This window comes from Solanum dulcamara, chromosome 7 (genome assembly GCF_947179165.1).
Source record: "Solanum dulcamara chromosome 7, daSolDulc1.2, whole genome shotgun sequence".
Taxonomy (NCBI): Eukaryota; Viridiplantae; Streptophyta; class Magnoliopsida; order Solanales; family Solanaceae; genus Solanum; species Solanum dulcamara.
This window is the reverse complement of record NC_077243.1, coordinates 4,594,047-4,619,518: the sequence shown is the minus strand read 5'-3', so window position 1 is coordinate 4,619,518 and position 25,472 is coordinate 4,594,047. Positions and strand designations below refer to the sequence as shown.

The 25,472-nt window shown below is 35.0% G+C and overlaps 3 protein-coding genes across 10 annotated transcripts; 1 reads left to right on the top strand and 2 right to left on the bottom strand.

Moving 5' to 3' along the window:
- The first annotated feature begins 27 nt into the window (after positions 1 to 27).
- LOC129895787 (E3 ubiquitin-protein ligase ORTHRUS 3-like) lies at positions 28 to 8,725 on the top strand. 8 transcript variants are annotated; one of them, XR_008767848.1, is made up of 4 exons: positions 1,222 to 6,139; positions 7,436 to 7,516; positions 7,643 to 7,917; positions 8,124 to 8,725. XR_008767848.1 is itself a non-coding variant. In XM_055971555.1 (3 exons), the coding sequence occupies exons 1-3, from the start codon at positions 99 to 101 to the stop codon at positions 8,180 to 8,182; spliced, it is 225 nt and encodes a 74-aa protein (XP_055827530.1). In that variant the 5' UTR covers positions 28 to 98; the 3' UTR covers positions 8,183 to 8,725. The 8 variants fall into 8 exon arrangements, 1 of the variants encoding a protein (XP_055827530.1); XM_055971555.1 differs by lacking the exons at positions 1,222 to 6,139; positions 7,436 to 7,516; positions 7,643 to 7,917 and adding exons at positions 28 to 192; positions 700 to 771; XR_008767850.1 differs by lacking the exon at positions 1,222 to 6,139 and adding an exon at positions 1,199 to 1,215 and having other exon boundaries at positions 7,436 to 7,917.
- Positions 8,726 to 11,308: 2,583 nt separating this feature from the next.
- On the bottom strand, positions 11,309 to 13,575 carry LOC129893903 (ethylene-responsive transcription factor ERF113-like). Its single transcript, XM_055969334.1, has 2 exons — positions 12,679 to 13,575; positions 11,309 to 12,211 (listed from the first exon to the last, which is right to left on the bottom strand). The coding sequence occupies exons 1-2, from the start codon at positions 12,923 to 12,925 to the stop codon at positions 11,637 to 11,639; spliced, it is 822 nt and encodes a 273-aa protein (XP_055825309.1). The 5' UTR covers positions 12,926 to 13,575; the 3' UTR covers positions 11,309 to 11,636.
- A 561-nt stretch (positions 13,576 to 14,136) lies between these two features.
- LOC129893902 (protein BONZAI 1-like) lies at positions 14,137 to 23,930 on the bottom strand. The gene is made up of 16 exons (XM_055969333.1): positions 23,650 to 23,930; positions 21,222 to 21,269; positions 19,402 to 19,550; positions 19,280 to 19,328; positions 18,635 to 18,691; positions 17,886 to 18,074; positions 17,667 to 17,801; positions 16,814 to 16,875; positions 16,637 to 16,739; positions 16,444 to 16,558; positions 15,671 to 15,747; positions 15,458 to 15,595; positions 15,196 to 15,360; positions 14,723 to 14,836; positions 14,522 to 14,618; positions 14,137 to 14,387 (listed from the first exon to the last, which is right to left on the bottom strand). The coding sequence occupies exons 1-16, from the start codon at positions 23,797 to 23,799 to the stop codon at positions 14,293 to 14,295; spliced, it is 1,743 nt and encodes a 580-aa protein (XP_055825308.1). The 5' UTR covers positions 23,800 to 23,930; the 3' UTR covers positions 14,137 to 14,292.
- Between the last annotated feature and the right edge of the window lie 1,542 nt (positions 23,931 to 25,472).

Here is a 25,472-nt window from a genome sequence, read left to right as displayed (position 1 = left end):
ATTGGCGGAGAATGATCCGGACAGAAATCAAGGTGTTTTTGTCGGAGAATTGTGGGCACGTCACTTGAATTGCAGGCAATGGGGTGTGCATTGGCCCCATGTTGCCGGAATTGCAGGACAAGCAATCTATGGTGCTCTCAGGTGGTTATGAAGATGATGAGGATCATGGAGAATGGTTCTCTACAGAAGAAAGTACGTGTTAATTATCCCTTCATATATGAGTTTCCAATATTTCTGGTTAGTTTTGAAGGTACTACTTCAGACTCGAGGCATGTACGTATACGTTGATTGATAATATTTTGTACTTGAGAAAGTTACCAAGTTCAAAAAAAAATTATTTTGTACTTGAGAGTTTTTCATTATCATCTACCATAGACATTCATAAAAAATAAGAACTATAACCTAAAAAAAGTAGATTATCTGCTACAACATATTAAAAACATTGAGTTAGTGTAAAAATTCTTTACCCTATAGTACATACACAAGTTAATTCTATTTTGTGAGTATTAATGTTAGATAGCACTAGAATGGTTTTCTTCACAAGGTCAAATTCCATGGCATTCAATTGTAAATTTACCTTGTATTTTTTTTAATATTATAGTTCCTCTAATTTAATGTGATTTTTTTTCAAATTTAATTATTTGTACAAGAACTTAATTCCATGCTTCCTTCTCCAATTGCAATTTTATATATATGCAGTGGGGGAAGAGATCCAAGTGGCAACAAGTGATCAAATAAGGATCAATCGTTCACCAATTTCAATTAACCATTGTGAGTCAGCTGCCAACAAGGCTATCCGGTTTGTTTGTTGACAATCTTGAGATTTAAGTAGCTTTCAAGATATATATCTATTTTCTGTGTCAAAAGTTATGAGTTCAATTGAACTTGTAACCAGAAGTCTTAATTCCGCGGTTGTGACTACTTACTTTTAAGTTGCAACATCTTTTTTCAATTGAAGTTCATGACTCACACTTTTATGGTTAGGCAAGATGGTCTTCATTATGATGGTGTGTGCAGGTTACACAAGTGTTGGAGGAAAATGGGGAAACATGTTAAAAAGAAATACTTCTTTTGAAGATTCTATTAACTTAATTCTCTTGTTGGTCATAGTAATTCAGCTGATGACAGAATTTAGAGCCATCATCTGTATTTGTACTATTAGGGGTTCAAGATGTTATTTGTGAGATGTGACCATGAACCTGCGCTGTGGATGAGGTTTGTGTTTTCTTATCCTTTTGTTGCTTCTTCTGTAGCTAATTATTCTACTACTGTAAATATGTTTTTACCGATATATACACACTCCTTCGTGGTATTTATGATGTACGTATATTCTCTTCTTTTTTTAGGTTTTCTACCCTGTATACTGTACCCACTCTGGGGTCATAACTAATCCCGATCGCGTAAGGCCCATTTAAGGAAAAACTGAACGGACACTATCTAGTTGGTCATAACTAATCCCGATCGCACCCACAACATCTTATGTAATACAAATACTCTCACAGATAAATTAGTTATGCGTAGCAAGGACACTATCTAATTGGTTCCAAAAACTGAAAGTAGCACTACAAATCAACTTCTGACCCGATAGTACAATGATCCTAAAATGTTCTTTTTTTAATCAAAAGTAATTCTTTTCTTTCCTTTTTCCTTTGATTTCAATAGAGGCTCACAGTTACAAACAAGTCTTTATTTTCCCAAGCATGTTTGCAGGACGGGTCTCAGTAAACACGTTATTCATTTTCAACTATCCAAATAGAACTATTGCAAAACCAAGATAGGAATTACCAACTCAAAGGCTTTAGCAAAATTCACCCACCACTGTTCCTCTCCCCAAAACCAAAGCCTCCATGGACATCATCAAAACCATTAGAAGTTGTACTGATATGACCATTGAAATCTCCACCAATGAAAATCTTTTCGGTGCCCAGTATTACCTCATCCAAATCCTCCCAAAAGAGCTTTTTGACTTCATCATCCAGGCCCATATGAGGCTCATAAATACTAACAACGTTCACAATAAGCCTACTGATAACTAGCTTAATTGTCATCATCCTATTACTGACCCTCTTAACCTCCACCACACACTCCCTAAAATCCCCGTCAACTAGAATACCTACTCCATTCCTATCCCTTGAGCCTTTTGAGTACTACAATTTAAACTTGTCCATATCCTGAGCTTTGGTACCTACCTATCTAGTCTTCTGAACACAAGCTATATTAATCTTTCTCCTCTTAAGACTCTTCATTAGCTCTATGTACTTCCCTGTAAGTGACCCTATGTTTCACGATCCTACTCTCAACCTAAGAAAACCCGTCCTCCTTTTACCACTATTTCCCCTCGCCTCCGCCCCCAATCGAGGACATGACCCTTATCCACAATCAATCCACAAAGCCACTAAATAGGATATGAACTACAAAGTGATAGACTGAGAACAAATAAATCGAGAGAATACAGTAAATCAAGAAGATACAAGTAACGAGATAATATTAGATAGAACAATAAAATATAAAATAGAGACAATGCACGATAACTAAGAAAAAATCTAGAACAATAATGGTAAGAAAAAATCAAGAACAATAACTGTAAGTAAAATAATCAAGAACAATAGCTGTAAGCAAAAAAAATCAAGAACGATAGGCTACCACACCTAATTCAAACGGATCAAGAAGTAATATTAGAAGATGAACTGGTGCACACGAAATCAGTCAAGGAAAGACAGAACCTGGAGCTGCAGACAATCGCCAGAAAGATGCTGGCATAAGCAGTGGCGGCGGCATGAGATCTGGAAACCCTTCGCTGGTGAAGGATCGGAGAAAGATTCTGATCAGAAAACCCTGGACGTTGCTGGATATTGGTAAATCTAGTTCAGATCTGGGCAGATCTATTTCGCCGAGAAAAGAAAGGAGGAGACCAAAAACTTCGCCGGAAAATAAAAAAGAAGAATAATTTCGCCGGTAGATCTTCCGATTTGCAACAAGAAAATATGTAACCAAATGTGTAAGAGGCCTAGAAGATACGTGACCGGAAAGATTGACCTGAAATTCCTAGTTATGTATATACATACCTAGTTAATCATATTTGACGGAGTTTAATTTCTGTACCCTGACATCTTTTAAAGATCCGTATATTATTCTGCCTAGTCGACAATAGACATTCAAAGCATGGGTCACTTTGAATTTTATCTATATGTGTCAGCAGCTTCCTTCCGAGGAATGCTGATTTTGATATGAAGGAATTGTGATTACAATTCCAGAAAAAGAATAGATATAAATGAATAAAACATTGACCTCTTATGGCACTATTTATTGGAGTAGTTCAATCAAATTTTTAGCTTACTGACCTTTTATGTCGTTATTCCTTAATGTTGTTTAATGAAATCTTTAACTTAGGGCCTTGAATTGGAGAACCCTGAAAAGGGATCTTGAATTGGAGAACCCTGAAAAGGGATTAAAACTCGGATGGAGGACATGCTTAAATTAAAAACAAAGATCAATAAAGAGAGCTAACCTTTATATGGTGCTAGATGTAGGACTTGTTAGCACAATTCTTTCGATTACACCCTTAAAATAGAAAATAAATGAAACCAAAGATTAGATCTCAGATGGGCACATACATAGGAGGTCGTCAAAAAGAAAGGAAAGATCAAAGACAGCATGACAAATGATTCATCCTCGTTATTTTATTAGCAAGGATGTAAGGGGAGTGAGCGAAAAAGTCAAGTGAGGTTCTTAAAAGCTGCCATGAGTTAGATGACAGATGAGAAAAATAGGAGACCAATGTATAGAAAAATAGGCTTGCAGATTTTTGACGAAGCTTGATTTATAGGCTCTAACGATGCTGTTAGTTTTACTAGATCACCATTATTGACTTTAAAAATTACTCAAAAAGTTTAGATATTAAAGGGAAGCTATGAGAATGCTCTTTAAATGATGTGTGTTGCTATTATGTTCGTTTCTATCTTTGACAAGTGGAAGCCGTAATCTGTCATAAATGTAAACATATTGTGTTTCTCGTGACTCTTTTTTTGTCAGAATGCAAAAACTGGAGCAAAATGGGGAAAAAGAGGTTAAAAAGAAATACTTTTTATGGTGCTTTTCTTTAGAGTTGTTCAATTAAATCTTTAGCATAGGGCCTTGACTTATAAAATCATGAAAAGTGATTAGAACTCAGGCGGACATGCTTAAACTGAAAACAAAGATGAATAGAGAGAGCTAACCTTTATATGGTGCCATATCTAGGACTTGTTCGCACAATTCTTTAGATTCAAGCCTTAAAACAGAAAACAATGAAACCAATGATTAGATCTCAAACCCAGAATAACACATAAAATTTTAGACATTAAACCAACTGTGATTACTATTATGAAAAAAAGAATAGATAGAAATGAAGAAAACTGACCTCTTATGGTGGTGCTTTTCATTAGGAACTGTTGAATGGTGTCTGTTAGTCAGGGTTTCTCCCGCTTTAACAATCAATCATATAACAAAATGAATTTTTGGCCTTAGATAAGACTTGGCTCCTTAACCTTCCTACATTGTCTCCATCTCGCCTCAGTTGAAAACTGACAAATCTCATCCAGATCTCTGAACCCAAGGAAAAAATTAATTTAAAAGAGCAACCAACAACAGTAGCATATATGTACAATAAGTACGAAAGTGACTCTTTCCATAGAGACATAACAACCATCTAGACATAAAGCTTTATAAATAGTAAAATTCAAATTTATTTCTGGAAAAGACTTTCTAGACTATCAAAATTAGCATTCCTTGGAAGGAAGCTGCTGACACATAGATAAAATTTAAAGTGACCCATGGTTTGAATGACTATTCTCGATTAGGTAGAATAAATACGGATTTTTAAATCAGGGTATAGAAATTAAACTCCGTCAAATATAATTAACCAGGTGTGTATAAACATAACTAGGAATTTCAGGTCAATCTTTCCGGTCACGTATCTTCTAGGCCTCTTACATATTTGGTTACATATTTTCTTGTTGCAAATCGGAAGATCTACCGGCGAAATTCTTCTTTTTTTGTAATTTTTCCGGCGAAGTTTTTGGTCTCCTCCTTTCTTTTCTCGGCGAAATAAATCTGTCAAGATCTGAACTAGATCTACCAATTTTCGGCAGCTTCCAGCATATTCTGGCAACATCCACGGTTTTCTGGTCAGAATCTTTCTCCGATCTTTCCTCGGCGAAGGGTTTCCAGATCTCACACCGCCGCCACTGCTGACGCCGGCATCTTTCCGGCCACTGTCTGCAGCTCCAGGTTCTGTTTTTCCTTAACTGATTTCGTGTGCACCAATTCATCTTCTAATATTACTTCTAGATCAGTTTGAGTTAGTTGTGGTAGCCTATTGTTCTTGATTTTTTTGCTTACAGTTATTGTTCTTGATTTTTTCTTACCATTATTGTTCTTGATTTTCTTTTCTCTTTCTCCACTTATTGTTACTGTTCTTGATTTCTTGTATTTGCTTATTAGTTACTGTGCATTGTCTCTATTCTACATTTTATTGTCATGTCTACTATTATCTCGTTGCTTGTATCTTCTTGATTTACTGTATTCACTCGATTTATTTGTTCTTAGTTTATCACTTTGTAGTTCATATCCTATTTAGTGGCTTTGGAGACTGATGGTGGACTAGAGTCACATCCTCGATTGGGGTGCGAGGGAAATAGTGGTAAGAGGGGGACGGATTTTCTTAAGTTGAGAGCAGGATTGTGGAACATAGGGTCAGTTACATGGAAGTTCATAGAGCTAGTGCAGAGTCTTAAGAGGAGAAAGATTAATATAGCTTGTGTTCATTTGACCAATTGTAACTTCGTGATTTCAAACAGGTCGAAGCCATCATTGATCACCAATTGGTGCGCGGCAAGGGGTGGAACAATTCAAGTGCGCAGTTCCTTGTGCATTGGAAGGGGACTTCGCCAGAGGAGGCAACTTGGGAAAAATATGAGGACTTGTGGCAGTTTCGCAACAAGGTCCAGGAGTACTTGCTACTGTGTGGCGCCAGGGTCGTCGCCAACTCAGGTGGGGGAGCGTGTGCCGCCCCGCACGGAGCTACATTAGATTCCAGCAGTTCGGGGGTCCAGGCAGCCTCAAACACTGTGCCAGCATGCAGCCTGCAGTGTGGGAGAAAGTGAGCAGGCCTGACAGAAAAACAACTTTTTATTATTTTATTGTTTCTTGTAAAGTTCTATGCTTCTATTGAGCCGAGGGTCTTTCGGAAACAGCCATCCTACATTGGTAGGAGTCAGGTCTGCGTACACTTTACCCTCCCCAGACCCTACGATGTGGGATTTCACTGGGTTGTTGTTGTTGTTGTTGTTGTTGTTGTATTGTTTCTTGTAAAGATAGCCATATTTGAGTGTTTTCTTGGGGGGTCCAACCTTTGCTTTTTCTGTAACTATATAAGTCCCTTTGGACACAATTGTTGTAGCTAATCTTGAAAATATAATCAGAAAATTGGCACTTGCCTCCCAAAAGCATCTCTCTCATTTACTCTAGCTTGTGGCTGTTTGTGTGGACTTTGTAGACGTTTTTGTTCTTGCACTTGGTGTGCTTTCTTGTTGTTAGGACTGAGCCTTAGGCAAGCTGTGCAAGCTGATTTGGTTGTCCCATGCGCCGTTGAAAATAGGCCCGTGACAAGTGGTATCAGATGGGTAGGTACCCGAAGCTCGGGATGTGGACGAGTTTAAATTGTGGTACTCAGGAGGTCCAAGAAATAGGAATGGAGTTGGTATTCTAGTTGACGGGAATCTTAGGGAGTGCATGGTGGAGGTTAAGAGGGTCAGTGATAGGATGATGATAATTAAACTAGTTGTCGGTAGGCTTAATGTGAATGTTGTTAGTGCTTATGCGCCTCGTGGGCCTAGATGAGGAAGTCAAAAAGCTTTTTTTGGGAGGATTTGGATGAGGTGAGAGGTATCCCGGGCACCGAAAAGATTTTCATTGGTGGAGATTTTAATGGTCATATCGGTACAATTTTTAGTGGTTTTGATGATATTCATGGAGGCTTTGGTTTTGGGGAGAGGAACGGTGGTGGGGCGTCACTTCTCGATTTTGCTAAAGCCTTTGAGTTGGTAATTGCTATCTTGGTTTTGCAATAGTTCTATTTGGATAGTTGAAAATGAAAAACGTGTTTATTGAGACTCGTCCTGCAAACAAGCTTGGGAAAATAAAGACCTTTTTGTAACTGTGAGCCTCTATTGAAATCAAAGGAAAAATGAAAGAAAAGAATTACTTATGATTAAAAAAAAGAACATTTTAGGATCATTGTACTACTGGGTCAGAAGTTGATTTTTAGTGCTACTTTCAGTTTTTTGTACCAATTAGATAGTGTCCTTGTTACACAGAACTAATTTATCTGTGAGAATATTCGTAATACATAAGATGCTGTGGGTGCTTTACATCTGTTGTGTCTTCTTAATTGCAGGTCGCGAGAATTCTTGGTCACATGATTGTTACAGGTTCTGGAATAATGTCTTTGCTCAGGCATGTCATCAGGCACTTGCAAGTAAGTGCTTGTGGACATTTTACTAAATCCAACTTGAGCAATAACCAATGCGGTACTATTTATGAAACACACCAGCTTTTGAGGTGTTTTTGGATGGAAAGCAAGTGAAAATGGAATCATCTGCAGGAACAAGCTTTTGGACTTCCAAATTGCAGCACAAAGTATATAGAATTTCTGTATGATGACTTAGTTACCCGGTGGTTCTATGTGCTTCAAGCGGTGACAGCTTTATTACATGCCTTCAAATGTGTGATTTATTATGTAAATGTCTTTGGTTAATGGTAGATGGCTCAACAATCGGTGCTGCTCATCAACAATCGGTGCTGCTCGAAGCAATTCACAATATCACCGATCAAACAATACTATAACCGAACTAGAGGCTAGGGAAATTCTTGTTGTAGGTGTGTCATTGCATCCTGCTGTTTCTGGACTGGTATTGGAGTGCATTGCTCATGAATTCGTCTCTTTATCAATTTTTTCAAAGTGGTAATGTTACCTCATTTGAGGGAAATGCTAAGACTTGGGAGTTTTCACCTTAGGTAGAAGTATTTTAGTTAATGATTGGTGTGTCTTTTTGCTCAAACCCTCATCCCATCATTTTTTTCAGGCACATTTGACTATAAAATCCTAGTGAGTTGTGTTGAAGCAATGCCCCTGATATGGTGAAATAGATGGCAGCAAAACAATGAATGCGGAGGACATTAAGAGTGGAAGTAATGTTCGCTACTTGATCGATCGAGTCCATCAGGAATGAGGAGAAGGGAGAAAATGGAGAAGCAGAGCTCGAGGAATAAGATGATCTATCTAAGGATTAAAAGCAAGCATATAGTGGTAAAAATCAATTCGAGTGTTTACATCAATCCAATCAGTAAGTTTTTACCGTGAAGCATTTTTGTTACACTTTAAACATTCTCGTGAAGAGACGTGTTTCCCAATATGAGGATGGAAAGAAAAAAGAGTAGTGGTTAGGCTTATAGGTAGATAGATAGATATGTATTGCCGAAAAGTTTGACAATTATTAGGATAGATAGAATTACGGAGTCTTGGCTGACTCTGACAAAGTTTGAAATATTGAACCTTACATTAATCTTTCAGAGGAAAGAAGAATTTTACTCTTTGCAAAATCTTTTATCTTATCTGTTAGCAGTAGCAGTAGCAGTTGCGGGGGGACTCGATATATTTTCAAGAAAGCACTCCTTGTTGTCTCTATCTTTCCATATTCCTACATGTTTTCACATTTGGTTATCAATCTACGGTATAATAGAATATGTGTATAATTTAATTACTTAAACGGAAAATTACAAGGCTTCATCCATAAATTTGTATTAGTCTTGTAGAAAATAAGACAAGTTAATTGTTCCAATTGATTAAATACACATATATGATAGGCAGAGAGGTCTGGGTAATCTTTGCCATCCCCAAGGCAAATTAATTCTATTTTACTTCCTACAATTTCCAAACATTTGATGTTTTTTGGCTTTTAACATGCTATCAAGAGAGTGAAGTCACTCTTCATGTCACTAGTCCAACGGATTTTGTGAATATAAATAGTTTAATTATGAAGCAACAAAATAGGTATTCGAATATAGATGTGATTAAGTAAAATAATTATAATTAACCTTGAACTTACCTTCTTACTTCATTAGTAATTGTTAAAAATACAATTATGAAAACAGATTAGAATAAAGGTGTGAATAGAAGTAAAATAACTGTAATTAAACTTGAACTCACCTTCTCTGGATGGTTACTACAATACCACTTACTACATTAGTAATTGTTAAAAATACAATTATGAAAAACTCTATTTGGATAGTTGTTACGTATTGTTACACAATGTATATTATTATATTGTATTGCATTATTGTAATATTTTGATGAATATATAATGTTTGGATAGATTGTATCATTCTCCATCGTCATATCAACAATTGAAGAATGAAACAATAAGAAAAGTAAGGTATATGATAAAATTGCTATAAAATGAAATTACACAAAATAAAATTATTCGACGAATTTTAACGATCGATCCAATACGATACAATAAATTTAACAAACAAAATTTAAACTTACAGTACAATGAGTAAAATAGAATTTAAAAGTCTTGTTTTATGATGAGAAGGAATTTCTGTACTTAATTATCTATTTAATTAAAGAAAGTAAAGACAAAATTAAACAAGGTGAAGGACCCCACCCACATTTGTTGGTCTTGAAGGAAAGTGAAGAAGAATCATGATTCATGAACTTTGTGCGGCGGTCGGTCTACGTACTTATTAACTTAAATTTCGGGTTGTGATGAAATGGTGAGACTGCTTCATCTTTAAATAGAAGCTTAAGTTCGAGTCTTGGATATGGAGAAAATCTTGTTGGAAGCTTCACCCTCAAATGGGCTCTACAATGCACGATTCAAATTAAATCGGGATTTCAATGCGGGCTCCAAACATCGAGTGAAAAAATAATAATTAAATTTGATGATTGAATCATGCCTTTCTTTTTCACTATTATACATATGATGAAGCCGAAATCCATGACTTATCAATTGCTTTTCTTGAACCTTTTCATATTTGTTTTTTCTTTATAAGGCTAAGATGCAGAGAATGCACAAGTAGAATTGTTCACTTTTACTTTCACTCTAAGCTAACCTACCTTTCTTGAACTAAAATATATATAGATATCTCTTCGACTAGTTTTTTCAATAAAGCTTCATGATGAGAACTACATGCACGTTTTCATGCACAAAAGGGAAGCTAACATCATTATCTTTCAACTTTTGGAAATGCATGTCAAAAGGTGAGTTTTAATTTCGAAATATATATTACTAGACTTTATTAGTGATTTTTCTTTCTTTTCTTTCGGGCCAGGGGGCATGTTCTTTTCCTCTTTTTGGATAGAAGTTAAAGTAGTAGTATTATATTTATATTTAACCAGGTACTTAATTAGTACTTCCTCCCTTTCAATTCATGTGTCATATACAGATGGAATTTAAGATTCATAGTCACTTATTTTCTCACTTGAATAAGTTTGACAAATGAGAATCTTAATTATATTCACATATTTTAATCTTAGAAAAAGTTCAAAGTACGTAGCATTCACACTAGGAAAGTTCTTATGAGTAAAATAATGTAATATTTGCAAGTTATTTTATGTTAAAATTACTTGCGCACATTCATAATCTAATGTCAAAAGAATATTGCAAGAGAATTTCAGACTAGATTCCTTTCACTTAATTAGCACCAGCATCTAGCATTAATTAATTAATTAATAAATAAGTTAAGTGAAAGTGCGTCGTTCCACAAATATAATATAATACTATGCCTATATAGTCTAAGTGAAAGAAATTAAGCAACTTTATTTATTAGCCCCACTAATTAATTGCGTGGGGCTACCTTCTTTTTAATTAATTACCTACCTTGCCATGCAAAAGAGGCAATTCATTAATAGCCAACTTAGTTCAGCTAGCTACACATAATCAAAATTCTACTCGCTATGTATATAGCTCCTTAAATTAATTAATTAGGCATCATTATGTATATATGTTAGGTTTTTCAAAAATGTGTCAGTGATGTCAGATATGATTTTAAAAGATTTAACATGCACGATATTTTCAAAGAGTCCAAGCAACATAATAATTAGTATATATGTAGCTACCGTTTTAATTAAATGAACAAAAATTCATGCATTACTGATCATTATATTACTAATTCCTACGTTATAATCCCAATATAATTTGTTTCCGAACCAAGCGGCCCCTAGTTATACACATATTTCATAAATTGGGTAGGAGTGAAGATCTAATTGAAGATTAATCTCAAATCACATAAAATCACACCGTTACATTAATTCACCCTTATATATAGTTCATAACAAGCAACGAAGAATTAGAAGTCTCTACAATGTTACAATAAACTGAAAGACCATAAAAATTAAATTAAAATCATAAAATAAGAAAAAAATCTCTATCTCATCTAAATAGAGAGACTGAGACAACACATCTCAATGATATGAATAACGTGCCAGCCTGATTCTTTTTTCATAATTCAAACACGTACGTAAAAGTTCATTTTGGTAATGGATGACAGTGAAACTCGAGCTCTGATACCAACAAAATCATGCATATTGAAAGTTACTTTCTATGTTCATAATCTTCCCAGTTACTTTCATGATCAGGTCCATGAGTTGAAGTAGAATTTCCAAATTGCGATCCTGTAAATTTCATACAATCTTCTTCCTCTTCTTCTTCGTCTTGCCGATACTTATAATTAGTACTTACTTGTTGCTGCTCCACAGATGATTGCGAAACATCAAAAGACGATCCTGATGATGAATACTGATAGCAAGTACTTGGTGAAACGTCGAAATTCAAATCAATATTATTGTCACTACGAAGTAGCAAATCAGCATAGTGATGAACATCAGGGTAACTTTGTTGTTGGGTGAAAAAAGTATTTGATGATGTGGCATGAGGAGTAGCACTAGTAAGGTATTGAAACTGTCCTTGAACTCTTTCAGGGAAATTGAGTTTAGCTTTGTTGCCTTTGAATCTAAGAGCAGCTTCATCATAAGCAAGTGCTGCACCTTCAGCAGTTTCAAAAGTACCAAGCCAAACTCTAGCTGCTTTTTTCGGGTCGCGAATTTCCGCGGCCCATTTACCCCATGGTCTTTGACGAACTCCTCTATATCGCCTTCTTCCCGAATTCTCTACACATAAACATTACATTGACGGTATAAAAGAATTTTTATGTCATCTAATTAAAGACTTATATCTAGAAAAATTGAATTAGTAATATCATTCTACAACAATTAATTAATTATTTTCATTTTAGGATAAATAATTAGAAACTAGAAGCTTAAGTAAGCGCAAGAAAATGGTCAAACAACTTGCAGAATTTTGTTATAGAGATAATAATCAAGTAAAAAAAGTGTGCGCTCTCTGATAATGACAACTTAAAACTTTTTCATAACAAAGTTCACATTGACACTTTTAGCCTGATATCATAGAAGACAGCTAGTTTCGAGTCTCATTGTCACTCACTAATTTATCATTTATGTGTCATGAAAAACAATTAGGTCTGCACGTGAGGGTCCAAGCAATAAAAAATTATATAACAACTTAAATTTTTAAATGAGATTGTATTCATATTTCATGAACACATAAAATTAGATACCTTGATCTTGAATAGACGATTGAGATTGGTTTTGCTGAAGTGAAGTACTGGATTGTGGAATTAGGGTTAGTGGATTAACGTACGTGGTGGAGGAATGATGAGCAGCAGCAGAAGAAGAGTTTCCAATGACTTGAGAGAGAGCAGAAACCATAGTAGACATGTCTTGTTGAGATCTAGTTGATGAGTATATTGGGAATATATTACTAGTGTCTTTTTCTTCCCTTTCATCGGAGCCTGATCTTTTCATCTCTTCGAATGTCGATCTAACAGAACATTAGTTCAGCCAAAGAGCTTAGCTAGGAGCTATGTTATTACAAATTAGTAAATGAGGTGAGAAAAAGGAGTAAGCTGGCTAGCTAAGAAGGAGGAAGAAGATATTAGGGTTTACTACCCTTGCTTTTTTATGTAAGAATGTGAATACATACTAGCTAGTTATTTGGAAAAATAATATATATTCTAATACGGTCCAAGTCCAACTTTATTTTGTTATGGAGGCTAGCACAATATTCAACTTTGTTGCTTTCTTCTTTTGTTTTATTTCATATGGGGGCATCATAATATATATTACTTCCATTTTGATTTATATGAAGCAATTTGACCAAAGACGGAGTTTAATAAGCAGGAAGGAGGATTTCGTTAAAATATTTATGGTCTTTAAGTATGTCATAACATGGGTATGATTTGAGCCTGATTGCATTATTTTAAGTTACAATAATTTTTAATATTTTTATATTATTTAAGTAAAATAAAAAAATATTTGTAGACAATTATTTGTAAAGTAAAAAGACAAAAATTCCAACTTTATGGGTCTTGACTTATAAGCCAAAAGCTACAAGGCAATTCAAGACTTGTAAGATTTTTAAACGTGTATTTTTGAACAAGCACTAACATTTGTGGCTATAAAAGTTTTCTAAAAGAATAAGAAGTTCAAGTTAAGTTGTTTTATAATTTTAAAAGCATGTCATTTTTCTAATTGAATAAGACTAAAAAAGAAAGTGTCGTTACTTAATTATTTATTTTTGGAAGGGAGGGAATGTATAGTTGCAAATGTTTCATGAACATGAATTAGAGTTTTTACAGAAAAAAATTCCTAAATTTTCAATTTGATTTCGTAGTGTATTAGTTAATGGTAGAAGAAAATATAAGAAAGTTGTGAAACAGAAGTTTAACCAAGAGGATCATATCAAATCAAATTTTAAAATACGATATCTAATATATTTAGATTGTTAAATTTTATATCCAATAAGGTAATAATAATGTTAGTGAAATTTAACAAACAATTTAGCATATGATAAAGTATGATTATTTATCAAATAGGAAAAATTATAGTTCCGGTTACAGCCTTAAACGTGATAGTTATTTTAGCATCGGCTAGTTCCTTGGGAGCTAGTTACAAAGTAATCGATGATGGAAAACTGTAACGTCCTTGAACAGAAAGGAGATTGGAATTTGCAAGTATAAAGGGCAACGGACTTACGTTTTTTATCAACAAAATCACTTACAAGATGATGCTGAAGAACGATATCAGATTAAACTTCTGGGCAACATGAAAGCAAAATTTTAGTCTAGGGAAGGCCAGGGCAATGGACATTTATATGTACAATTCTTGTATTATCATAAAGTCGGCTGTATCTTTCTGAATCGCATGTATTCCAACAATTGAGAAGGTAATTCTGCTAAAAGAGATTGAACGACTGAGACATCTACATCTGCAAATCGAAGAAAAGGCGTCAGATCAAACAAGATGCATAATTTTCTGAAAGCTCTTAAAGAATGTTTTGATTATCCTTTTCTGTATTAGGAGAGCTTATTAATTCACTGAGAAATTTAAAATATGACCTACTTTGTACATCCCGGAGGGGAACAAATTGTACTATATCACGAACAGCAACACGTCCAGTTGTAGATTCTAGCCTCTCTCCTTTATCAGCATCCAGTATCTGTGAAAAGGAATACACACCGGAAATGATCCAATACAGTTAACGGAAATGGGTAACATAAAAAGTACTGCTTGCTGAGGAAACAAGTTGTTGCACTTGCATACCTCCATTTCTTTAAAGTCTGCTCCTCCAACCCCAACGATTAGAATTGACAATGGCAAATCTGCTGCTTGAACAAGAGCGTCCTTTGTTTCTTGGAGATCTGTTATCACTCCATCCTGAAATTTTTCTATATAATCAGAATAGGAAGACATAGGACATTCAGTTAAAAAAAAAACAACGTACTCAATGAATTAACCCCAACACAAATTAGATAGACAAAGTTTGATTTCCAACAAAAGTTTGAGTTTCAAGTTTCTCTACATTTGTATGCATTCCAGTGAAATTTGTAAATATACATGCATAGAGATATATACATATGATCGTGAAGGGATTTATTAAGTATTAACTATCACTCTGACTGGTATAACTCAAGATGATAACTGGTGATGGTGAGCATTTCACTTGAAAGGTTAAATAAAAAGATACTCATCAGGAAAGCAGAGGAAGATATAGAACATAGAAAAATGAAATGTACCGTGATTATTAACAAAACGAAATACTTCCGCTCATTGCTCGTCAATGACTGACTTGCTATATGTGCGGCAGAAGTAATCACTGGTCCAAATAAAGTTGGACCTGCAAGTGAAACATTATGAAGGGCACTAATGTATGCCATCATGATACCCTGGATTCCTTCCACCTAGAGTTAAAAAAAGGGCTGAAATTTATAAAAAAATAAGAAACAGAAAGCTAAAGCAAGTACATAAATGTGGGAGTACATAAGGCTCTCTAAGTACCTCACAGTAAGTACTGCTACCGTTTAAGTTGAAGCAATGAGAAACTGGGCCATCAATTGGCCGTGCTCCAAACCCCCAAGCAGGAAAACGTTTGTCTGTATCATAAAACTGCAATACCTCTCCAACATCCAGGATTGCCTGAAATTGGGATTCTGGTTAAGCATCTTACTTCATATGAAGGGAATATCATTACAACTGAGAATATTTTCTTACTCTCTGATAAGAATTTGGTCGTCCTGAAGGGTCAATATAATGCAATGAATCAGGGAGCCGTGGATTTCCATTGGAAGCTGACAAAGAATAATTCAAGCAAAAAAGAATACAGGCTCAGATACAAGTTAAGTAAGAGTGCAAACATTAACATACAGATTATTTATTTTTTTGATAAGCAAGAATATTTTGAAATTAGGAACTTGGTAAGTGAGGGTTATAATCCCAACTTGTTTGGGGCTGATGTTCAGTTGTTATTGTGATACTAAGAAATTCATTGAGTTAGCTGGCCCTACCCTCCTTTGACCCACAGGTCTGAAACTCAGAGAAGCAGGGACCCACCGCTCTACCCGGTTGAGTTGTTGGGTGCATTTATTTATTTATGAATAATAATCTTCTATGTACACATACGATACAGAAAATTATTGAGAAAATGTAATAATTTTTCCAGGGTTTTTTCATTGGGGGGGGGGGGGGGGTTAGGGTAGATCAGGCTGAGTTTCACATCCATAACTCTTATTTATGGTAATAACATTAATAAATAAGAGTTGCCAATGGACGCATCAACCCTTTGGTGTCTCAATCCAGGCCCCTGTGCATCCTAATAAGGAAGAGGTTGGAATTTGTCTAAATAAATTGTACCATTGAATTGTACCATTGATGAAGACAACAAATATGACTGCCATGCTTAACAATGGAAATAAACAAAGACTCGCGAGAATCTGGTTTATATATATATATATGGACACACACACACACAACGCACAACCACATACCAGTAAAGTCAATGGCCACCATGAAGTTGAGTTCATAGCCAGACGCCAAGTAATCAAGGAATGTATACTGTATTTTCTCAGAATAGCTTTCCACGAAAAGTTGACTCTTTAGAACCTGGATAGAAATCCAGTAATTGTCATGATTATATAAGCTTAGCTAGCAGTTGCTTTATCTCATTAATGAGTTCTTTACCTTGCTTTCTTGTTTTGGTCCCGTAGCAGTTGGTATAAAAAGATTTGCACCAGTACCAGCAGAATGCAACTTTTCTAAATCTAGTAGTGACTTTTGAATCTTTCTGACAATAAGTAGAAATACCATCAGCTTCCAGCCTGTAGAGATCAGAAATGAACAAGAGACGAAAAAGCTTACCCAATTAAATTATGCTTGCCGTTGCTATTGAAGTCATAACACTCGATAATTAATGGGTTCTCCTGCATCAATTCAAATGTTTCTAAATTGAAAATCAAAGAATAAACATTGTGCAATGCTACATCATACCATCCGTATAGAGTATATGATGATTTCTTCGGGGGGAAAATATATTAGCAATCACATCTTTAAAACAAGTGAATTCTTACAGTAAAGGCCCTCAAAATCAAAACCAGTAGATACTTTGATGAGTTTAGTTCGTTTATATTGCACAAGAGGATAAGCCCATAGACATCTGCAGAATCGCATCAATACAAGATACAGCTATTGCTAAAGCAATCATAAAGTCAAAAAAGACAGCTGATTTCAAGTTTTAGAGAATAGATAGGTATAATATTCTCAGTAAGAGAGCAAAAGATCTGCCAAAAGTGAGTTCGAAAGTTTTATCACTAAAAGTATAAATTTATTTCTTCTGCACAGAATTCATATGGAAAACTACTAACAATGTTTTCTGAACTTGCCAAAAGGCTTAGGTAAGTACATTGCACCCTATGTTGCTCGGACTCTCCAAAATGTTGCCGCACCCGTGTCGGATCCTCCAAAAATGCACTACTTTTGGAGGATCCGACACGCACCCAGTGACACTTCCAAGCAACATAAAATTTTCCCCTATAGCTCATAACAAATACCTTGTTTACTTGGAATAACATATAGTTCCCCAGAGAGAATTTTTTTTTCTTTAAATGATTTCTTATCCTCTTTTTCAGGGTTCTATTTGTAGGCGATTATCCCAGGAAACATAACACAATCTTAAGAAAACACAAAACTGATCACTCAAAAGAGCATTTTGTACCTTACTTCCAATTTGTTGAATATTCAAGAACACCGATTTCCAGTTGGGTGAATGATCATTTTTTATCACTTCTGTTTTGCAAATTGGAACGACAATTCCACTTTCAGTAGTTTTGGATACCACCAGAAATGGATCCTGCCAAACGCAGAAGAATTATGTATATCAGCATCATATGATTCAAAATAGTTAAAAGATAATACTACTCTGATGAGTTTGTACACTTTTCGAAAACAAATCCTTCGATTCCAATTCTGAACATCTTAATTTCAACTCTACAGTAGTCTTTGAGCTGATACTTTCTTCAGCAAAAACAGTAAGCTTGCCAAACTTATGTGCACGTGCTTGACCAGAAGATTGTTCGCCACATACAAGGTCCACGGTCAGGGATCTGTCAGACTTTGTGACAATCTACAAGGAATTATGTTTAGCATTCATTTGATTAATAGAAAAAATAACCTCACAATTACAATGACATTACTAAAATGGTGAACATCAGAACTTACTTGAATCATAAGACAGTTGGAAAAAATAGTTTTAAGCAAGTTACACAGAGATGAAATAGAAGTAGGTTCAGGGCTTGTAACCTTACCGACAGAAAAAATTCATGACCTCTTGAAAGATAAAGCAAATGGTACATATGGAAAAGCAGATACACAACAGTGTAGCTACCCACCAACAGGAAATCCATTTTGAATAGTGGCAAAAATGTCATTGCACCCAAGTAGGTATTGACAATTGGACTATGAACCAAGGTCTCAACTAAATGTGGAGTGCATATCCATGACCAAGTACTACACAATGTAATTAGTAGAAAAGCCTCAAAAGGTGAAATGTGTCTTCTCTTTACTGTTCAGTCAGCAGACCAATAACAGCCTCGGTGGTAAACCCGTTGTTTACACTTCAAGCAGAAAACTATGGCGATAATACAATTTCAGGAACAGAAGTTGTGATTAAAAAAGGTTGCACACCTGAGCCAATGTGCAACTGGCCTCACCAAGAAAGTCCTGATCCTCCAGTTTAAGCATCTGCATTAATTATATAATCTTCCATGATTTGTAGGATCTTTTCTGTGAAAGCACTTGAATGAGCATTAAAAGCAAATGATTTTATACCTTGTATCATCTGTAGTAATTACACCCAATATTATTTTTTAGCATGCTGCAAATACGAACTGTTGTTTTATGCATCATTAGTGTAAGTTATTGAAGGTGCATGTACACACATTTTTTTTGAACCAGCAGATGCACACAAATTATATATGCAGCTGTTTTACCACAGAGGCAAAAACTTTTGTCTATGGTTTAATATTACCCTCAAGTTGGATCGGTGTTAGGGTCAAGGGCAAAAAACTAGACTTTTCTCTAAAAAAATTTTTGTGTGTGTGTGTGTTGGGGGGGGGGGGATATTACACCAAAAGTGTCTAGCGGAGGGCAAAGTTGCTGAATTTCAGATGGACACAAATTTGATGTGTTTCACTAAAAAATAAAGCTGAGGGAGGATTAATTAATTCAAAATTACAAGTTCGCCTGATATGATGACCACTGGTCAATTAATGTCGAGACAGACGAAACTGTAATTATCATTAACAAAATTTTGGAGGGAGCAACATTTACCTTGATATCTTGATTATGAAATTGAGTGTCAATATCATACACACGGAACCTGAAATAAAGGCAAGCTTGTCATATAAATGTATTTGCTTGGCAGAAACCAGGAATGGAGTATCAAGACTCACACCAAATTCTGCACCGTCTCAAAATAATAAGCCATAGTATATTTTGTAATCCACTTTGGGTTCAATGAGTTCAGTACTACTTCAGTACGGCTAAGCTCTTTCAATGAACCATCTTTTTCCTTTGAATAAAGGACTGCCATAGGGTCACTCTGTAACAACAAATCCTCAGTTTAGTTAGTAGCATGTTTATATTTTTAAGAAAGTACATGGAATTTTGTTCACAAGTGCAGCACCAAGAAAGCGATGAAACTGCACAATATTTATGACTTAACCCCTAGAGTCTATAACGTCCAAAACTAGTACCATATCTATATTAAAAAATAGACTACGATGCTTGAAGATACAATGCATCTCATATTTACAAGGCATAATTCATTTATTTTAAAAAAGTACCATTTATCAAAAACAGAAGGATAAAAGAGAACTACATAATTGATAAAACTAAAAAATTTCCAAAGCCCAAAGATATAGTCTCTATGACTCTCTGAGTGATGCTTAGCTGATTTACATCAAATGAAAATAAACTATACTTCTTAGATAGGTGGACATTAGTTCTTTTAAATATTATAGAAGTACTAAATAAAATATCCAAATATAACTTAGCCAGTCAAACATCAAAGATGAGCTCAGAGCATACATCACACAGAAATCAAGAAGTTCTAGCTGGTCCAGGACCTAAGTTGCTCGGACTCGGGCGCGGGTGTCTGATATGATGCGGATATAGAGGTCAGATCCTTCCTGATTAAAATTTTAAGATTCGGGGGTACGGATCCAAGTATGGATACAGGTGCAGGGATTCAGCTAAAAATAATTCAAATATCTAAAAATAGAGTTATAAAACATGCCAAAATTATGGTGGACTATTTGGAAGGAAAGAAATGCACGAATCTTTGAGAACAAGTTTTAATTTGTAATTATTATTAATGTATAAATGTATCTCCGTATTGTTTTTTGGTATAACGTGGCTATTGCAAATGATATAGAGGCCAGGATAGACTTCTTGAGTTTATTGCACATTCAGCCGCAATGTTGAATCTTTAAAGCACCTTCTAGTTACAGACTTTTTAATACAAATATCTTTTAATGATTAAAAAACATATGCCTAAATTAAGATTTCATCCTAGCTTTTGTTTTGATTCCAGCAACCATTGTATTGAGTCTTGAATTGCTCTATCAATTTTGGTCAAAGTGCCCAAGATGGATTATGTATCCAGTATAGATCCCACGCCCACACCCATCTCGTGTCGACACGGGTGTGCAGCACCAAAAGTGAAGAGTCCGTGCAAGTTAGAGTCCAAGACAGCAAACCCAAAACCCAGTGTACTCATTATGGGCCAGCAAGTAATACTTTAGAAGCTACTTGTGCAAAGTAAATGAAAGACAAAAATGATAACAACCTAGCAGACAATACTCATATTACATGAAAAATAACCTCTATGCTCGGAACCAGTTTCTCGAGTATAGTTCCACTAAACTTTATGGTTTACAGGTTGTCGTTAGAAGTTAGATTTGGAGAGTGAAGAACATAAGGTCGGACAGATGATATTCTGGGAGCATTCATGTATGTATTAATACTGACAGCATCTGGTGAGAAAAAATAAAACAAACTCCGAAGCAAGCATTTAATGTATCCTCATATTGGGGAAATGAAGCAATTTTTATTCAGCAACATTACAAGAATAAATAAACAAGAATCAACAACCATACTCAACACTAACAAAGATGATGCTTCATACTATACTCCTGTTCTACAATATCACAACACATGAAATCAGCATTATCATTTACATTATGTAACACAACTCAAATAAGCAACAAACCTTGGAAAGCACATCACGATCACGTAAGCTGGTAGCAGACAGAGATAACTGCAAGTGTACAAATAACGAAATATAAAATAAAATAAAAATCACTATTGAAAAATGAAGAGCACATATTAATTACAGATAATGACCAAAGCACTATAACGGTAAGTAGTTTGTACGTAGTGATAGAATTGCAATATGATGCTGCATAATAAAACAGCAAATGAAAAGCTACTATCAGTATATAAATGGACTGGATGAGGTAGCTTGCTTCGCCTCTGGCAGAAATGCAAGGTAAGGCTGCGTACAATAGACCCTTGTGGTCAGGCCCTTCCCCGGACCCTGCGCATAGCGGGAGCCTTAGTGCACCGGACTGCCCTTTTATGAGGTAGCTTGCTTCCCAAATAACCGCACCACGGTATTTATCTTTCATGAAAGTATTAGGTAAAGAATATATTACATTTCTATCACTTGAGTTGAATAAGTACAAAAGTACTTTGCATTTCCATCTCGTAAAGTGTTGTCATAGAAATGGCATAACTTGTTGAGATCTCCTATCTTGGTATCGGCTATTATTTAACTATAGCCATTAAATTGTACTTCTTTTCTAAGAGAATCTTCTATTTTTTAATGTCAAATGTGTGGAGAACGTTGGAGATATTTTAAGAGCCCGTTGACCAACTTAAAGCCCCTTTTTAGCTTTTGGACGTGTTTGCCTAATACTATCTTTAAGCCATAAAGTTCTTAAAGTCAGTCAAAAATGAAAAGTTAGGATTCCTAACTTTTTTTTCTAAGTGCTTAAAGTCATTTTCTTTGACCATGGAAATTACTTTTATATCCCTTCAATTTTAACTAAATTTCCAAACTACCCTTTTTATTCTTTTAACCCTAAAATTCACATCATTTTTCTCATTTAAGCACTTTTATCCAAACACTCAACTGCTTATTTATAAAAATAACTTTCAACACTTCAAAATTCTAAAAGCACTTCATACATAAAAGTTACTTTTTTTAAGCTCATCCAAACGGGCTCTAAGTTAATATTACAAATAATAATATTAAATTGCAAGAATTTTCATTTTTAGTGGCTATAATAGTGAAGGTGGTCATAATGTCGTGTGTATATCTTGAATCAACTATCTTATGATCTACCCACTGATTAACCGAATAATAGGTCAAGTGATTAACCACTAACGGATGATCTCAAGTTCTTACAACTTCATTGCCCCACTAAACTCTTATTTATTCGATGTAAAAATTTCTATGCTTATAAACAAGAGCCTTTCTGCCTTGTGATGATAATTAAAAAGTATAGTAGTGTGCATCAAAAGTGAGTTATCATCGTGCAAAAAAGTTGTGAGAAAGTAAAAGCCTACGCCTCCAACATATTTTTTCCCATAAAAAAGCAGGTATTACTTGTGGGAGAAAGTGTTCTTTGTACAAGAGTTTAGGACTCAACTAGTCCAGAGTTTGTTAAGTCTTACAACATCATTGGACTAGTGTTGTATCCTCGAAGGGACAAGTTGAAAATATTAATGCTATACCGGTGAAAATATAGCGCAGTAAGACTGGATCTCCCAAAAGAGAGAATGATATCCGTGTTTCAACCTACAAAATTTGTTCTTTATCTTCTTTTTTCCGATTGTACTTGTATTTTACCAACATAGACAGGTATTCAAATTCCTTCAGAAGTAATCTAGAAGAAAGTCAGCCACTCACAATGAGTACCTAGTTATAGTACGAGTCCAGATGTAAGGACTAAGGAGTCCATGTCCATTTTGATCACCAATTAAATTTAGAGAGGGACATCCAATCAAGCTAGTGACTCAGTAATCATGGAGTAAGTTTCTCAAACAGTCAAATACTAATTCAACTTGGAGTCCAATCTGCTCGCGGATTTTTCTTACCAAAGTATCATAATTCAACGACAAACCGATATTACAACAACAAATATAATGTAGTAGGTGTAAATCTCCTTGAAGAGAGAAAGATATATGTGTCTCACCTTAACGAATTTTTTTTTTCTTCTTTTCAATTTTTCTTGTATTTTCCGAGATATACAGGCATCCAAACTACTCCTTCATATATAATCTAGCATAAAATCAACCACTCACAACAATTACCTAGCTATAGTACAAGTTCTATTTTTAAGGAGTCCCTGCCTATTTCAATCATCAATTAATCTAGAGAGTGATATCTAATCATGCCCGCAATTCAGTAATCACGGAGTAAGTCAATTAACTGTCAATGCCTATTAAACTTGAAGTCCAATCTGCTCAAAAGAATTTCCTCACCAAATTATATCATAATTCAACCACAAACCGGTAATCAAAATTATTTTTACACTGATTAATAAAACATAGATAAAATGAGATGTGCGTACAGTCAAGTATGTATCATTGAATGAAAATCAAAGTAAACAGAGAGAGAGAGAGCCAAGTGCCTCGATCTGAGAGTAGAGGCCTTGGTAACCGCGAGACTTTAGGAAAGCATCCACGGCTTCGTTAGGAGCGTTGGCTGGATTTCCGTGGTTAATTCCGGTACCGCCGACTGCCGACTGTCCACCGGCAACATCAGAGCAGCAATTTCCCATCGCCGCCGCTTTCAAATAGCGATTTCTCTCTCCTTAGCTGTGTGTTTGTGTGTATATATATTGTAACGGCCGTTCAACAATGGATTTTTAGCACAAGTGAGACAACTTTGTGGGCCATCCCGCTGCCTCGGTTTTTCCTTTCAAACAAAAGCGCGTTTTTTCCAAATTAAAGTATGACGATCCTATTAATAAATAGGGAATAATTAAATAATTAACTGAATGATAGTAGTAATTATTTATTAAAGAGAATTGTATTTCATATTCATTCTAGTTTAGTTAGCTCGTAATAAAGTCGAAATGAATTGGTTCTTATTAATTGTAAGATTTTATTTTTGGCTTGAAGAGGAATTTGATACGAGTGAACACTCTATTTTTCTATAATTTTTTTAGATGCATTAGTGACATTTACAATAAAGATATTTTGCCTAACTGAAAAAAATTTAGAGTGTCTATCGCATGTTCAATGTAATTTTTCGTCTGCCGAGATTGATTCTTTTAAAAAATTTGAATTTTTTTTAGAGATTGAGCAAGTATTGTCAGTCTAGGATAAAATGTTTCAAGTGATGTCTACTAAAATATAATGCCCAAATACTCACATTTTTTTCTTTATTGGTCAACAAGCAGCACTTATTTCAAGCAAGTCTCTCTTCTTTACACTCGGAGAATGCTTGTTTTTCACTCCCCTACCATTTTATAACCAAAAATTAAAAGAAATGAAGTTCTTTTTTGTTTACATCTTTAGAAATTTTAAAAAGATTAAGAGAGCTACCAATTTTTCTTTTGATTTTTTATTTGGTATTTGTATTGGAATCCAACTAACTTGCATTGTGTATGGCCAATTTAAGGGAAGCACTAGCCGCTCCCTATCAAAGAATTTTTCATATACAAAATTCGTGATCGAAATATTTGACTATCCACTGCCGATGTTGATTTCCGATTTAAATGTCAGCTCCAGGTTTGGGACGCACACTCACTATATCTATATACGTCAAACTTTCTAGCCTTTCAAAAATGCTCGATCAGGCCAAATAACCGATTAGTAGTATGCCTGAGATTGCCATAAGACCTTCTCCCTCTTGGAAACTGCTTTGTTATTCCCATCATCCGGTAACCACAGGATGATCCAGAAATCGAAAGGTTTTTACCCAAAACTCCGCATAGCAGCGAAATTTTTCATTTTCTAGTCTCTTGGAAGAACCTTTTTCCTTTATTTTTCGAGTTCCAGCTCTTTTTTTTTTTGGCCGTGCCGTGAAGTGAAATTGTACACTACATTCTTTGTGGTAAGAGAACTAGCAATATATGTTCAGTTTAAATTGTATTTCCAAAGATTTTTGGATTCTCTTTTCACTACCTATTAAAACAAATAACAGTGATCCTCCAAAATCAAATTTTCCTAGTGCTTCGTCATTTCAATACCAATTTCTTTTCCTTTATTTTTTCAGATATTATAATGAAATGTATAACTACTTTAAAGGAAAATAGAAACTTCTGTTTGGAAAGACAAATGTAGTTTACGGGTTAGGTATCCTGTTGGCCATGTATACTATGGTCTCACAGAATAATAAAACAAGGGGAAATTTCACTCACATGTCATGTATTTTTTTTTATCATTTTGTTTAGGCGTAATAGATATTGAGACTCTTAAATTTGTTGGAATATTTCAAATTAGACAT